General features: G+C 37.7%; 1 protein-coding gene across 19 annotated transcripts in view; it reads left to right on the top strand.

The window, feature by feature from the left end:
• The window catches only part of INPP4A (inositol polyphosphate-4-phosphatase type I A), a 119009-nt gene that overhangs the window by 73395 nt on the left and 30389 nt on the right, over positions 1–15225 (top strand). For 12 of the 19 annotated variants that reach the window (XM_085055174.1, XM_085055188.1, XM_085055179.1 and 9 more), the window contains 11 exons: positions 765–809; positions 2305–2423; positions 2527–2643; positions 3666–3745; positions 5128–5281; positions 6230–6320; positions 7006–7153; positions 9999–10129; positions 10490–10594; positions 11424–11532; positions 13184–13201. In XM_085055174.1, coding sequence (XP_084911300.1) covers positions 765–809; positions 2305–2423; positions 2527–2643; positions 3666–3745; positions 5128–5281; positions 6230–6320; positions 7006–7153; positions 9999–10129; positions 10490–10594; positions 11424–11532; positions 13184–13201 — 1117 coding nt within the window. The remainder of the gene's footprint in view (positions 1–764; positions 810–2304; positions 2424–2526; positions 2644–3665; positions 3746–5127; positions 5282–6229; positions 6321–7005; positions 7154–9998; positions 10130–10489; positions 10595–11423; positions 11533–13183; positions 13202–15225) is intronic. The other 7 variants (XM_085055240.1, XM_085055320.1, XM_085055304.1 and 4 more) reach the window with 3 other exon arrangements.

Here is a 15225-nt window from a genome sequence, read left to right on the forward strand (position 1 = left end):
TGGTTTTCTTCTTTTAATTGCTCAAAGATTTAGATATGTCTGGTTATCTGGAGGTAATGAGATAAAGGAATTATGTTAAAAAAATTTAAAAAACCTTGAATTTAGCACTTCTAAAGTAGGCAAAACATTAAAATTGGAGAGGGATTAAAAAAGAAATTAAGCTGGATTTTGTGCAGTTGTGTTTATCACTCAAAAATAAGCAATGGGGAGAAAATAACAAAATAAGGTCAAGGTCTAGGAGGAGCCTTGGCAACCTCCTTGTTTGACATTGTATAAAATTTTCAAGATAGTTCAGGGAGCTAAGGCTTATCTCCTGATCTCTTATGGTTAGTAAATTAGGATTCTAACCCTCAGAGGCTTTCTTTCATTAGTCAGAGAGATAGGTACTTTCAAACTTCGTCCTATTAACCACCACAGAGTAGATATATCTGATTTAATAATTTGGACTTAATAGTGGCTCAGGCTTTAATCCTGTTGTTTTCTATTGAGATTAAGCATTTAATATTCCCATATTGCATATAATCTTGCATAGCTTAAAATATTTTAATATGTTTAATAAACTGAGATCATCCCATGTTTCCCAAATAATTATTAGATACAAAGGATTACCAAATAAATGTTTTAGATACCAGTCATGGCTAAATGAATTTTTAAAAAGAATTGTATAAAATTTCATTTCTTTCTCTGTGTGGTTGCAACTTCAGGAAAGAATTCACATGACTGTGATGTTTGGCTAATCCTGTGTTAATTTTTCTTATTTACAGGAAACATTCAGGATCCAGATGAGCCGATTTTAGAGTTCAGTTTAGGTAGGCTCAGTGACTTTTAAGCTAGTTTTGGTGATGCATGCTGTTGAATATGTGGGGGGTTTTGTTAGTGTTGATTTTGAAGTGTCTTTCATATAGTTAGGTTTGCAACTTTGCTCTGATTTTTATGGAGATGTGGTACAGTTTTTGTGCTGCCTGTACAGTATCTTTTGATAAGCAGCCAGCAGTTTGATTTTGTGAGTTTCTAGAAGTCTGTAACTAAAACATTGGTCCTATAAAATTTTAGATGTTTTCTATGTGAATATTATTAATAAATGTTTACTTTGTTGATATGAAGATACAGTGAAACTGTCTTCAGTGTCAGTATATCAGCAGTTCAGGTCTTCAAGCAAGCTGAAGTTTTGCTGGAAACACCACTTTAGGGCAGAATGTTTTCTAAGAATTGCAAATTACACATATGTTCTGTCCTGGGGTCTTTGCTGTCAAGTGATAGTGCAAGATTCAGAAGTGACCTGAATTCTGAGACAGTTGAATTTGGAAAAGAAATGTGTGTGTTGACTCACCCCACCTGAAGAATAAGTGAAAAATATTTTCTTCATGAAAATTCAGTCCGCCTTTTCAACTGCAGGATGGTTTTTCTTTGCTTGATAGTGGACTAGTATTTAGAAGGTCATGCTCTTAACAGTGTGCTTGAAAAGAAAAATTAGAAAATTTTCTCAGATGTGTGTAATTGTGTTATGAATAATAATCTTAACAAGCACTCTCAGGTACTCTGAATAAGGTGCTTTAAATATTTTCAGGTATTAATTATCTGAAATATTCAAACATAAATTAAAAATGTCTAGAATTACAAAGCTGTTTAGGTAAATCTCAGAATTAACTTCCTGCACGTAGCTGAAGCAGAGTTGGACCACACTGCAGTTACCTGTATCTAGCTGGATAGAATTTGGCTCTGAAGTTTAATGTAATTATGTAGAGCCACTTGTTCAAATTTTTGGAAGTTGTTTGCTACTCACCATAGTCTTTTCCCAGAGTTAAACTCACAGTAACATTTTAGAGGAAATAAATTGCTGTCATTTTACAATTCCAAGCTGATTTTGCTCAAAGTGGTGCTGCTTGATCAATGTTCAGGAGCTTCTGTTGGTTCTCCCTGGGCAAATGCCATTTGATAATGGACTTAATGGAGCATGACTTTGAATTAATTACAGCCACACTCATGAGATTCCCAGGGGAAAACCTATGCATGTAGGCTGTTAGAATCAGCTTACCAGGGGGTGGATAGGCACGTATTAGAAGAGAGCAAGTTTAAATTGCAGCTTCAGAGCTTGGAGACAGACTGATCTGATTGCATGTTTACTATTTGCATGCACAAAGGTGAGTGGTATCTGCTTTTAAAGTGTGGTGGTAGAATGAATATTAAGCCCTTTGTGGCTTGATTGCTCAGGGTATATCATGTGGTTTTATAAAAATGTAGAGTCTTACGGCAATATGAAAAAGATCCTGAATCTAAATTTTTTTATCTGTTGCATACCTGAAGCTTGCAGTGAGCTGCTAACTCCATCGCTAGATCGAAAACCAAATAGTTTTGTAGCAGTGAGTGTAACTACACCTCCCCAGGCATTCTGGACAAAGCATGCACAGACAGAAATTATTGAGGTAAGTGATGATTAGATTTAAAATCAGAGCTAACACAGGAATAATTTCTTCCTAAAAAATGCCACCTTACATTAACTTTTGGCTTTTTTGTTTATGATTACAGGGAACAAGTAATCCTATCTTTCTAAGCAGCATTGCCTTTTTCCAAGACTCTCTTATCAATCAATTGACACAAATCAAACTCTCCGTGTATGACGTCAAGGATAGATCTCAGGGAACAGTAAGTTTTCTTTATTCTGTTGCCTGTCCAGTCAGGGTGGGGCAAGGAAATTAGAGGCAAAAAGATAAAACTAGTAACTTCTGTGGAAGAAAACAAAGGGATAGCGGCACTGATCATACAGAAAACAAGATGGGTATGGAAAGGAGGAACAAATGAGATTGGCTTGGCAGAGTGAGAAGTGCTGCCAGTTTTCTCAAATAAGGCTTGTCTGCAGTAAGTTTGGAAACCATGGAGTTAACTTAAAAAGGTCCTGTCACTTGTGCTCTTATGTTGTGGACATCTTTAGTGAACTAGATAATGAATAGGATCCAACACCCCTAACTGAGACTTCTAGCCTGTGCCAAAATGTGGTAATATAACTGGTTTTTGGAACAGAGCATCTAAATTCCAGAAATCACCCTGTCCTGATACATTAGCGATTTTGTTCAGGGGTAAGATTTGTTTGTTAACTGAAAGAAGTTTAAGTCTCATTGCTCCCATGTTACTACTACTATCTGTGGGAAATTCAGGCCATTTATTCTCAGACTGTTGTCTAGAATACCATCTCAGGTATTTTAGACAAAAGAATACATGCATCTGCTCTTCCGTGGCTTCCTCAGTGCTTGTTCAGTGCTCTCTGTTCAGTGCTTCATGTGGAATCTCTAGGGAAAAATTAATATCTCCAGAGGAGCTAACTTCTTTAGGAGGAACCAAGTTTGGGTCAAGGATGCAGCCTGAGCCCTGTTCAGTCATTGCTTTCAGTGTTCCTGTATTGCTTGGCCTAAGCTCATATATGCTGATGTGCCTCCACTCATGTCCTAGAGAAACAAAAATGCATATTGTCCTCTAGTAGAAGAAAAATTTTTATAAATTACTGAATATAATAAATTTTAATATGTTTTAAGTAGCTATGTGTCTCATATTTAGTTATGGTTTTGCTCTTGGACTTTTATGCATAGTAATTGTCTTTTTGGACTTCAGTGTGGACAAAGCCTTTTCTCACTGTAAAGGTAAATATAATTCTGGAACTCATCTTCTTTCAGATGTATTTGTTGGGTTCTGGGACGTTCACTGTAAAAGATCTTCTTCAGGAGAAGTACCACAGGTTGCACATAACACTAAGGTTTGTAATATTTTCCTTTATTTAAGTGTTAATTCTTAATTCTTAAAAAATGCTTAAGATGTTATGAAAACCTCTTATTTCATGACTAAGTTGAAAATGGACTTTATTAAACTCTATTGTTTTGATATGAATTTTATTCTGATTATCAAAGTGTGTGAATACATGCATTTCTTCTCATTGTCTTACTACCCTCAGATACATAAGCTGAGCACAGAGCACTGCCTATAAAAATACTCCATGATTTTTAAACCTTTTCTTGTAGTCACCCTGTGTGCCTATTTCTTTGGCCTCCCCAGTGTTGTCTGTTCCAGCAACTTTTTGTTTGTCTAAGTTGTCTCAGCATATTTTTACATGTAAACGGCAATCTTAAAATACTAATTAGGATCCATTTTAAAATAATAACATAATGTCTCTGCCAAAATTTCTGCGTCACAGGTGAGACAGAATAAATTACACTCATGATAAATCTGGGTACTTTAAACCCCTGATATCAGGAGTGTGGTTTTTGCCCCACTTTTCTCTGTCTCTGACTCACTCACTTTATTTGCTGCCCTTTCAGTCATGCATACATACCGTGTTGGCTTCTCTCCCCAGCAGGGAGATGGCTGCTGCTCTGGCAAGGTGGGACAGAAAGTTGTGTTGGCTCCTGCTCTGCAGCTGCCCCAGCTGTTCATGTCCTGTCTCAGCTGTTGGTGGCCAGATTCCTGGAGATCTCTAGTAATTGTTTCCACACAACTCACTCTTGTCCAGGATTTTTCTCTGCCTCAGGGGTCTTACCTCCATTGAAAATGTTGACCTTTTCTAGACCACTTATTTTCAGGATTCTTCTTTTTAGCATCAGTTTTTCTCTATGGAATGTCAGGTCCCCAGTTTTTCCCAATCTAAATAGTCTATCTGCAGAAGCACAAGATGTGGTCAGCCCCATAACTAGTGACCTTGGCTAACTTCTGTGTTGAGAGGAAGATTTGGTGCTATTTCTGTTTGATCCACATAATATCAAAGTCTACCAGTTGCAACTGTACCAGTTGGAGTTAAACTGCACCAATAAGAGTTAAAAGTTTGGTTTCAGACATTGAAATGCACAGGCAGCACATGTGCACTTACATTCAAATGTCTGCTCCACATTAATGTTCACAATTTAAGCTGCTTTTGCCTAACTAAAATCTGAACTCTTTCTGGTTTTACAGAAGCATGTAAACACGTGTTGTTTTAGGCTGCCTTTAATTCTGTACAGCATCCTTACAGAATGAGGAGAATGTTCTCCTGTTGAAATAACCCATTACAAAATTATTCCAAATGAAGTTGAAAAGCTTCCTATTTAAAATGTTCATTAAGTTTGGAGATTAATAACCTTTTATAAGTGTTTCCTTGTTGATGAACAGGTCCTCCTCCAAAAAAATCTCAACGCAGAGTATTTGTTGCAGGTCTGCTGAAAGTGACCGTGTAGGTAACATCACAGTTATTGGGTGGCAGATGGAGGAAAAATCTGACCAAAGACCTCCAGTGACAAGGTCACCTGATACAATTAATGGAAGGGTGAGTATGAGTACTGTATCAAATTCAGAAGAATGCAGATTTATTGCCAGCATTGAAATAAGCTAGGTTGACATCTGCTGTCAACTTTCCTGTACATCTTGATATTTAGTAGAGCTTTGCATTTGCAAAATACTGTAAGGAGCAGCCTAGTGGAGATGAAACCATTTTAAGTCTTGCAGAGCTCTTGGTGCTCATGTGTGGGGTTAAAAGACTTGGGAAAAATTTTAATTTAAAGTGATTAATCTTTAGCTTCAAGTGCTCATGTTCTTCATTGGAAGAGGCTCCTGGTACTATTCACTGGTGCACAAGGTGCATGGATAACCAGTTTCAGAGAGGTGTGGTATTTCATTTCACATTGTGAATTGGAAGGTGCCTCTAAGCAAAACTGTAATGAAGATGCTAGGGAATTCCCAGAATTTAAATAAAATTGAAGAGCTTGCTTACTTGACTACTGGATTTTTTTTCCTGATCTCCAAATAATTGCTTGAGAGCAGATGTTTGTAGCTCTTCCTCAGCCTAGACATATGTTTAATTCTGTAAAGCTTGTGTTTTGAATATCTTGGTGATCATTGCTCTCTTACATGTTTATTATATTCACAGTGTGCATTAGTATCACTTTGTGTCCTCCAGATCGGTTCATGCCTATTGATGCAATACCTGTAAGGACTCTGGCCCTGTGCTTTTATAAAATAGTTGAACGGCTAGGTGAAAATTTTTGCAGTGTTTTGAACTGCGCAGTAAAAGTAAATAGAAATGCGTAGGATTCATTATTTCAGCCTGCAATATTTTTTGTCCACGGTAAAAATATTTTGAAATATTTATTTAAAGCATGTATTGAGTTGAATATTCCTTTGAAGTCTGTGTGATAGGTCATCACTGCATATTGCTTGGGCACTGAGGTTTCCTTCTTTACTATTTCTGGGTTTTGTTGTTTTTGTTTTTGTTCAGACTGTGTTGCCAGTTGATGAAAGTTTAACGGAATCTTTAGGAATCAGATCGAAATATGCTTCATTGCGGAAGGATGCACTACTGAAATCTGGTAAGCTGCCCTGGGCTCTAACAAGTACACTTTAGGCATCAATAAAAGCTAATCTCTCCCTGTGTGCCTGTAGCCCCAGGGCATTTCAGCAGATGTTTCATTTGAATAGGAACAGGCTGCTGATTGAGCAGTCCTTTGAGGGTCATACTAGAATAAATCATTTTATCATCTGGACTATTTTGTATTGTAAAAACAGCAGAAGCAAACTTTTGCCATTAAGTTGACTGTAATACAGCATTTTCCATGCAATTTCATAGTCTGTTCCTAAGCAATTGTTGCAGGGTGAGAAGAGGGACAGAGGAAAGAAAGTTGCTTTAAAAAAGGAATCTTGCAGAAAGGTTAGTTTTCCAGCAAATGATTGCATGAGAGGAAAATGCACAGTACAAAGACAAAAAAAAAAAAAGAAGAAAAAGCATTTTAAAAGTGAATATGTATTTAATTTAATTTCCTTACCAGTGTCTTAAGTTATTTGGAGTGGAGGCTTTTCCTGCAAACACTTGAAGAATGGTCATCGCAGAATGACCACATTTGGAAAAGGCAGACTGATGCCTGGTTAAACCAGATCTTTACAGCAGGGTGTTTCAGCACGTTAGTGAACTGAAACCATTTACTAGAAAGAAGATGAGATTTTTGTACACTTTAAAATCAAACCCTAGGCTTAAATAATATGGTTTTAATTCTTTAGTGTTTGGTGGTGCCATTTGCCGAATGTATCGTTTCCCAACCACTGATGGAAACCACTTGAGAATCTTGGAGCAGATGGCAGAGAGCATCCTGTCACTGCACATCCCTAGACAATTTGTGAAGCTGCTTCTAGAAGAAGATGCAGCAAGGTGAGTTTTAGGAAAGTTTATGTTTGCAGTAATACAGCATTGATGTGGCTGTTGTTGAGTTACAAAGGAATAAATATATCTGTGTTATTGCACTGACTACTCAGTGAGATAAGAAATGGCTTTGCGAATCAGAAGAGTAGTTTTGAATTAAAAACAAAACAGAATAAAAGCAAATAAAATTAGATGCTGTAGTACAGTAATGACATTGTTTCAGGAGGTGGGAGGAAGAAGGAAATCTGTTAAGAATTTTGTAGATTTATTCTGAATTTGCTTCTTTTTGAAGCAATTAACTCTCTTCGAGGCAACATACTTATCTTTATGAGTTTTATTTCCCTACATTTATAGGCTGTGGTTTACAAATCTAATGGTTTATATGTTCCTTATAAAGGCCAAGATTGGAATGTTAAAGAATTTTAGCTGTGTTTTTGGGTATTGGGCTTTTATTTTGACTGTGTTGGAATCCAATCCTATAGATCTTAACTAAGTCTGACCTTGATTAAAAGTAAAACTAACTAGCACTCTCATTATTAACTCATTTCAGTTCCTTTGGGATATTGTGAAATAAAATCATGGGTTAGTCTATTCATTTTAGGTATTTCCATATTTTGTGAAAATTATAAACTCTCACAGGAAGATGGCAGAGACTTTCTGCAATGCATGGGAAAACTAATTGAGTTTCTGAACTTCACATTGATTCTTTTTTTCTGATGTTATGTTTTTAGTGATACGCACTTAGATTTTAGAGGTTGGATGTAGTATCTTGTCCAGCTGTCCTGCTACAAACTTGATGGAGCAGGCTAGGGATATGCCATTGCACATTTAGTCATGGGTTATTTGCTTTTTATTTTATATCTTTGTTTCTCTACACCTGTTTTCACAATAGGTTTAAAAGCACCTGTTCATTAGGAGGTACAACAATATAAATAAAGAGTTGGCAAGCTTATCCATAAAGTGCCATGTAAGTTGGATGTAGTTTAAGGACTTGAAGATAAGGAGAATTTAGGGTGAATGAAGGATAAGATGGGGCTTTCTGTAAGACTAGACAGTGAAGTTTGAAGCCTTAGCCATGAAATATGATTCTTCAGAGGCTCTTGCTAAAATGATGCTGAGATCGGTAAATGCCTGCTGTAAACAGGTAAAGGTTAATAACAGCCAAGGTGATTGTTAATATGACCTAGTATAGGTACACTGGATGGTGTGGCTGAAAGGTAAATAGGCCTTTGTGTAATTACTGAGAAAGGCTCCCTTGTCTCTGTTCAGTTGAGGTGACCCTCAATAATGTGCACAATCACACTTTGTATTCATAGAGTCGCTCAGATTTGCCCAAGCGCTCTGTTCTCTGTTCTCAGTGCTGCAGCCCCGAGGAATGACAGACAGCTACAGAAGCACAGCTGCTTCTGTCTTCACATCCTGGTGACTTTTAAAATGTCCTTGGATAGTCACAACTGCTGTCTCTTGCTTAAAAGAGGGCTCTTCTGAGCCAGAGCCCTTTGAAAGGAAACATCTAATTGGGGGTGTGATATTTTGACTGCCTCATTATTTATGGCATACATATTCCCTGCTGTCTTGGCTCTGTGGGACAAACAAGTAAACTTGAAGTGTTAACCCGTGAATTTACTTTAGGAAGACCAGGGCTCAGATGCATGGCTAGTTTTAAGCAGGGAGTTCGATGAGATAATCATAATAGCATCTTATGCAGAAAGCACTTCTAAAGATGGAACTGGAAGTGTCTTTATCTAGGTCACTAATAAATGTAGTTTACCTCTAGGCAAATTGATCTGATGTCTTTCTTGGAAATTTAGTTCCTTTTGAAAATATCCTAAATATTGTGGAGTGGGAATTGCTCTGTGAAATGCTGTTTTAAATTATACATGGACAATTGGCTAAAATTATGGAAGCAGGGATATTGAGAGAACTGCAAAAAGAATTGCTGGATCCTTTTGACATATGATTGTTCTACCTTTTCTGGGGTAATGTGCTATTGAATTGTGTCTGGTGTTGACTTGTTTACTTTTCCCCTTCTTTATTCCAAATAATATCTTAAACCAAGAAGACAGTAATACAAACATGACATGAAATACAGTGAGTATTTTCTCAGCAGCAGTATAACACAGGATTGCCATGTGTGACTGGAAACCTGGCAGTCAGGGTGCAGTGGGAAAAGCAGAGTTTTCCTGTTCATATCTGGGGATATCCAGTCATCCATTATTTCACCTGGAGGGAAACCTGAGCACCCAAAATCCTGGATCTCAGATGAAGGTTTTGTTGGCTCACCTTCAGTCTCTCCAAACCCTTATTAATTCTTATGCTTCTTAGGCCTTCTCTGGCCTTGCAAGCTGTTGTGTACATACCTAACCAGTGAATTTACTCCTTGTACCAAATGTCAGATAGGTGCTAATATGCCACCTAACATCTATTACAGTTCTGATTTAGTTTGAGAGCCACCACAGTTCAGTCGAGTGGCATTAAAAGGTCCTCATTGTCCCAAGTCACCTGACATGATTCCGTAATTTAAAAATTCTCATACAGTTTGAGAGCTCCTACAGAAAGGTGGGAAGCTCTGCTTATGACCAATACCTGAGGCTCCTAGGGGGAGCACAGTGTATTCTGCCTGTGAGGAAGCAATGTACCTGGGAGTAGAGCTCAACAGCTGTGCTTTGGGATGTGTGTTTGGAAGCATTTCCAGTCTGATGAGCAGCTCAGACCATGGGAAATTGTGAGTGTGTCAGCTGAGGATGGTGCTATGTTGATACAATGGTTGATACAATGTGAAACTCATTCTTGGTCACGTGGACTATGGACATAAACACCTCTCTTTTACCCCTGGTTTTCTTTTTTCCCCCAGGGTTTGTGAACTAGAAGAATTGGGAGAACTATCTCCTTGTTGGGAAAGCCTTCGTCGGCAGATAGTTACACAGTACCAAACAATTATTTTAACTTATCAGGAAAATCTAACTGACCTGCACCAGTATAAAGGTGATTTTTTTTTTTTTTAATAAAAATGTGATTCTTTTCTACCAGGATTATTAGTACTTCTCTGAAATTGGGAACCTGGAATGTTTTATGATGAGTAAAAAATGCTGTTATATTTCTTGTCTTTATTAATGTTTATTTTGAGTTTGTTAATTACCTGGGAATATTTGTCTGCTCTTTTCATTCTCTTATCTTACTCCAAAAGTAGAGATCAAGTGTGACCAGGAATATTTTGTTTTGGGGTTTTTAAAAAAATTTTCTCTACTTTCAGCACATAGCAAATGATGAGTGAAGCTTCTTGAATGTTTTAGCATAGGCACAAGGAAAGGGGGTTTGTGCTTACTTTTGTCCTGCATTTCTCAGGTCCTTCATTTAAAGCCAGTAGCTTGAAAGCTGATAAAAAATTGGAATTTGTTCCTACGAATTTACATATACAGAGAATGAGAGTCCAGGATGATGGAGGATCAGGTACTTCTTTCTCTTTCTTCACTTTATCCTGTTACTTTTCTCTCCATTTTTTAAATTCCCATCTTCAACCATGCAGCCAAGTTTCTACAAACTACTGAGGTAGTGCTACTTGGCATTTTTGTGGCACCTTCTATGCTCAGATTCCAAATCTCTTTGCAAAAGAAGAGGTGTAAGTACAATTATTGCTGTCCTACAGGTGGCAAAACTAGGTTCTGGAGTTAATTGAACCCTACATGGCACAAGTTAGCCTTTGTCCTACCGTTGGGTTAAGCAGCTGTGTCCCTTCCAGACATTTTGAATTGTAGCAGAATAGCAAAGGTTCTGATCATTGTTTCTTGTTAAGCTTGTGTGCTTTTTCTCTGGAATTATCATGTACAGTTACGCAAAGTCACATCTGTTCACATCAACCTTGTTTCTTCGTAAATAACCTGGGTTTTCCCTTCTTTTAGCAGTAATTCCCCCTAACCATGGACACACACTTGTCTTATGTGTCCATGTAGGGATTCCAGTAATGGCAGGCTTTGTATAAAGACCAATGTTCAAAATTTCTTTTTCACTGTCAATCTACTAGATTAAGAAACAGAGCACCTGCATTCATGCATGGGTCTTTCATCTCAAAAATGCTTGATGGATTTCCAGGGCCTCTAAAACAATTCAGTTTTCCACATCCTTCAAAACACTGGAAAAGTTTTCCAAAAACTGCTTTCAGAAAAGTTTTTGTACTTACACAATTGTTTGTCCACATTAGAGATTACGTGAACTTACACAATTGTTTGTTCACATTAAAGATGACAAGTTTTCATTTGTAAGTCCTTTTTGTCCATCCCAGATCAAAACTACGACATAGTCACCATAGGAGCACCAGCAGCTCATTGTCAAGGCTTTAAATCAGGTGGCTTGCGGAAAAAACTGCATAAATTTGAAGAGGCAAAGAAACAGTAAGTAGAAATAATGTTGTGTCAGCTGTTACTGTGCCTTTTTCTCCTGGCCCATGCTCAATGATTTGGAAAATCACTCCATTCTATGTTTTTATTTCATTCAATAGTACTTACTACTATACAATATTTTGTGTTGAGGATTTTTCTGTGGGTTTTTTTTTTTCAAAGAAGTAGAGGGAAAACAGTTTCCTCTTTATATTACTGTATTTATTTGTTTTTCTGATGGGCCCTTTCGAATAGTCTTTTTATGAAATCTTTAATTTTTCTGAATTCTTGTTGATTCATTTAATTTAGCTATTTTACATGCTGGGTTTGGGTTCTGCCTAATTGTGGATCAGAACATTTGTCTGCTGAACCTCCTCAGCTGCACTACATCATGCTTTCAACCCATTATTGTCAGGAGACTTTCACCCCTCTCATAGCTTCAAGACCCTGTTGCTGAGCTCTCTTTAGCAGGAAACAGCTGTGCCTGATTGGTAAATTCCTTGTTGACAAAGTGGGTTTAGTTCTGAAACTATTGCTCAAGGCCTTCCTGCATTGCCTAAAGGTTTATGCACAGACTGCGCTTCTGAATTTGGCCTCTGCCCTACAGGCAGGATGGTGCCCATGGTCCTGGCTTCAGGGACTGCCTAGTAACCTCTGCAGAAGTGCAGATATATGAACTAGAGGAAGGTGCAGAAGTGGGGAAGGTCACATCTGTTAACATGGCTCCAGCTCCCAGGGAAGAGAGAGTGCTGCAGGGGTCTGCGTTACTTCTGCTGCTGTATGGAGCATTTAAGACAAGAGCAGCAGGACAAGGAGTCATTGTAGCCAGGGAAAAGGAGACCTTACAATGCCCTTCCAAAGAAAGGATTAGTAGGATTTGGAGCTGATAGGAGGAGGGAATGACGTGGGAACCCACTGCAGAATTAATTTTGGCAGTAGAGAAATTAATAGGAGCATCCTGTGAACATAAGTCAGATATGTACTGATAAAAAGATTGGTGCAAAAATACACCAAATACAAAAAATTATACTAGAATTATTCAGGCTTACGGAGTGCACTAGGATAGGACTAGAGAGAACTGTAAACCTGGGAACACTGCTATGCTAGGCTCACCCTTTCTGTTCTTTTGATACCACTACTGCTTTTTGAAATAACCTCTTTCTGTCAGCTTATCCTCTAGAGTGGTCCTTATTCCTGCAATAGCTAAGTTTCCATGAGGGTTTTTTTTCTCCCTCACCTAGTTTTTAAACTGATTGTAGAGTTTAATTTCTATGCAATACTTTTCCTCTAAGCTTTTCAGAACTGTTCTTTCTGAGTCCATTAAAACTGCAGGTTCAACATTTGAAGAATAACTTTCATTTTAAGTACTTCTATGTTAGCAAAAAAGCCAGTGTAGTAGAACTGAGATCCATCTCCTCAGTTTCATTGTTACGTTCAGTTCCTTCTCCTTTCATTGGCATAACTGTGCTTGGTGCATTCACAGCATTTCCCCAGATCAACACATGGTCATCTGGCAATCTGTGATTTTTTGCTTACAAGTTTATGTACCCACCTTGTTGAAAAAATGACTCAAATAAGTTATTTCCCCAAACATACTTTGTTTTGTTTCTGCTTTTGGTATTTGCTAACAATCTGCTAATTTTATTTTGGTTTTTTGTTTTTGTAGCAGTTATGAGGAGTGTTGGTGAGTTTTCTGTTTCTGAGAGTTCTATAGAGGGTTTCTGTTCTCTGGGTTGTTTTATTTTTCCTTTCTTTGGCAAAGATCTGGTGTGTTTTAAAATGTACAGGGCTTTTTAATGTCATGCATCATGGCATCCCTAATTGTGCTCTAAGTAATTGTAGCTGCTTTGTAGAACATGGTGTGTGAATGAATTTCATTTCATCTGCAATGTTTGTTTGCAATGAACAGCTAGCTTCCTGACTCTCTCTGATCATAAGAAGTTAGAAAACTGAAAATCAGAACACAAGGATTTTATATCTTTTCCTGTGTTATTTCCAGTGAAAACTATCTGGACTGAGAAACTTTTCTGCCAGAGATGGAAGATAATTAAGATAATTCTATGTATTTTTAAATCTTAATAGTGGTAGATTGGGCATGGTTTATATTTTTGTAATCCATGTCTTTATTTAAACATTTTCACATAACTGTTGTTTATTTTTCCTCATGTTGTGGGGTTCAGTGCTGTGAAAAGCAGACATTGCTTGATGGTTCAACAATGCAGAAGTTCTGCTCTAAATTACTCTTACTAAGGTTGAACCCCTAATTCACTCAGAATTTAAGTCTGTGTTACAGTTTGCTGGTTTAATACAATGAGAGCTGTTCATTTGAAAAAGCAATTGCAGGTTGGAAAGTAAGTATATGTGAACTTTACACTGTAAATTATTTCCCCCCAATCATCCCAGCAAATGTTTATAATTAAAAATACAATAATTCTAAATCAAATCTCAATATGCTGCATGGCCTTTTCTGCCATATATGTCTTCATGCATGTTAACCACACTGTCGTGGAAAGAAATTGCTCAGAGGAATTTTCACTAAGCTCACCAGTCACTAGAGAGCACAAACCAAGTACAGGGAAAGTCCTAAAAGCCGAGATGAATTTGCTGTATGGCATAGCAGTACTGGGGAGTGGTTGTTCTCTGCCCCACTCGGGTGGGTGACCAGAGCACAAACAAGGAAACTCTTTCAAAAATCACTTCTGAGTTACATCCTTTCAGAACAAATCCCCTTTTTTTTTTTTTTTTTAAATGAATACTGGCAGACACTGGCATTAAGCTTCCCCCTTGCCTTAGTATCCATTAAGGGCAAGAATTGGATTTGTGGCAAGATTTTAAAGCGTGCCCTACACAATCCTCCTGTCCTACCTCACAGATACACTGCAGGAATTAACAGCATTGCTCTAAGGGTAGCAGAGGAGCTCCCACTCCTTGGAGGTTGTGATCTGTAGTAACTGTGCCTGTGAAAGAAACTCTTCTCCATGTAGCCCTTCAGTGTGGCTATCTCCATTTAACAGTGCTGAGATTGGTGCAAACAGTAGGTTCTTCTGTGTTGTTACTATGCTGAAGCCATTCATGACTGAAAAAAAATTAAGATAATACACAATTGGTGTCACCTCATGCTTAATGCCATGTCATGAATGGACATTGCACTTGGCACAGCTGGAGATGATGTAAAGGCCTGGCCTTTGGGTACCTTTCCTACTGGGAAGGAAAAACTCAGCATTTTGCTTGGCAAAGGGAGTAGTCGTCAGCTGGTTCCAGATAGTTAATAGTTAATAAGAACACAGCTTCAGGTTTAAGTAATTTCCTAAGCTAAAAGGCAGCTTTTGTGAATTACTTTTTTCAGGTAGGATGAAATCACCCCTTGGAAGTGCTATTCTCTCTCCAGCAGTTATAGAGCATCTGTCTTGGATTGAATAAGCAACTTCCGTAGACATATAAACTTAAAAGGGTATAAACTATTCTCCACTGTCAAGTAAGCAGTCTTACTGTAGCTGCAGTATCCCAATATAAAGATATGTTTGTCCCTAGTTTAGTATATTAAGTGTGTGTTAATAGAAATGACACAAAGGACCGTGCCTTTGGATTAACCTGGAGATGCAAGTTTGTTTTTTACATATCATAAGATTGCTTTTGCTGGTGTAACTTGATTCAGGTCTGCAATAGAGGAAAGTATATAGTAGCAGGACTTTTTTGTTAATGCCACAG

Source organism: Lichenostomus cassidix, chromosome 1 (genome assembly GCF_008360975.1).
Source record: "Lichenostomus cassidix isolate B80296 chromosome 1, HeHo_3.0, whole genome shotgun sequence".
NCBI classification, from domain to species: Eukaryota; Metazoa; Chordata; class Aves; order Passeriformes; family Meliphagidae; genus Lichenostomus; species Lichenostomus cassidix.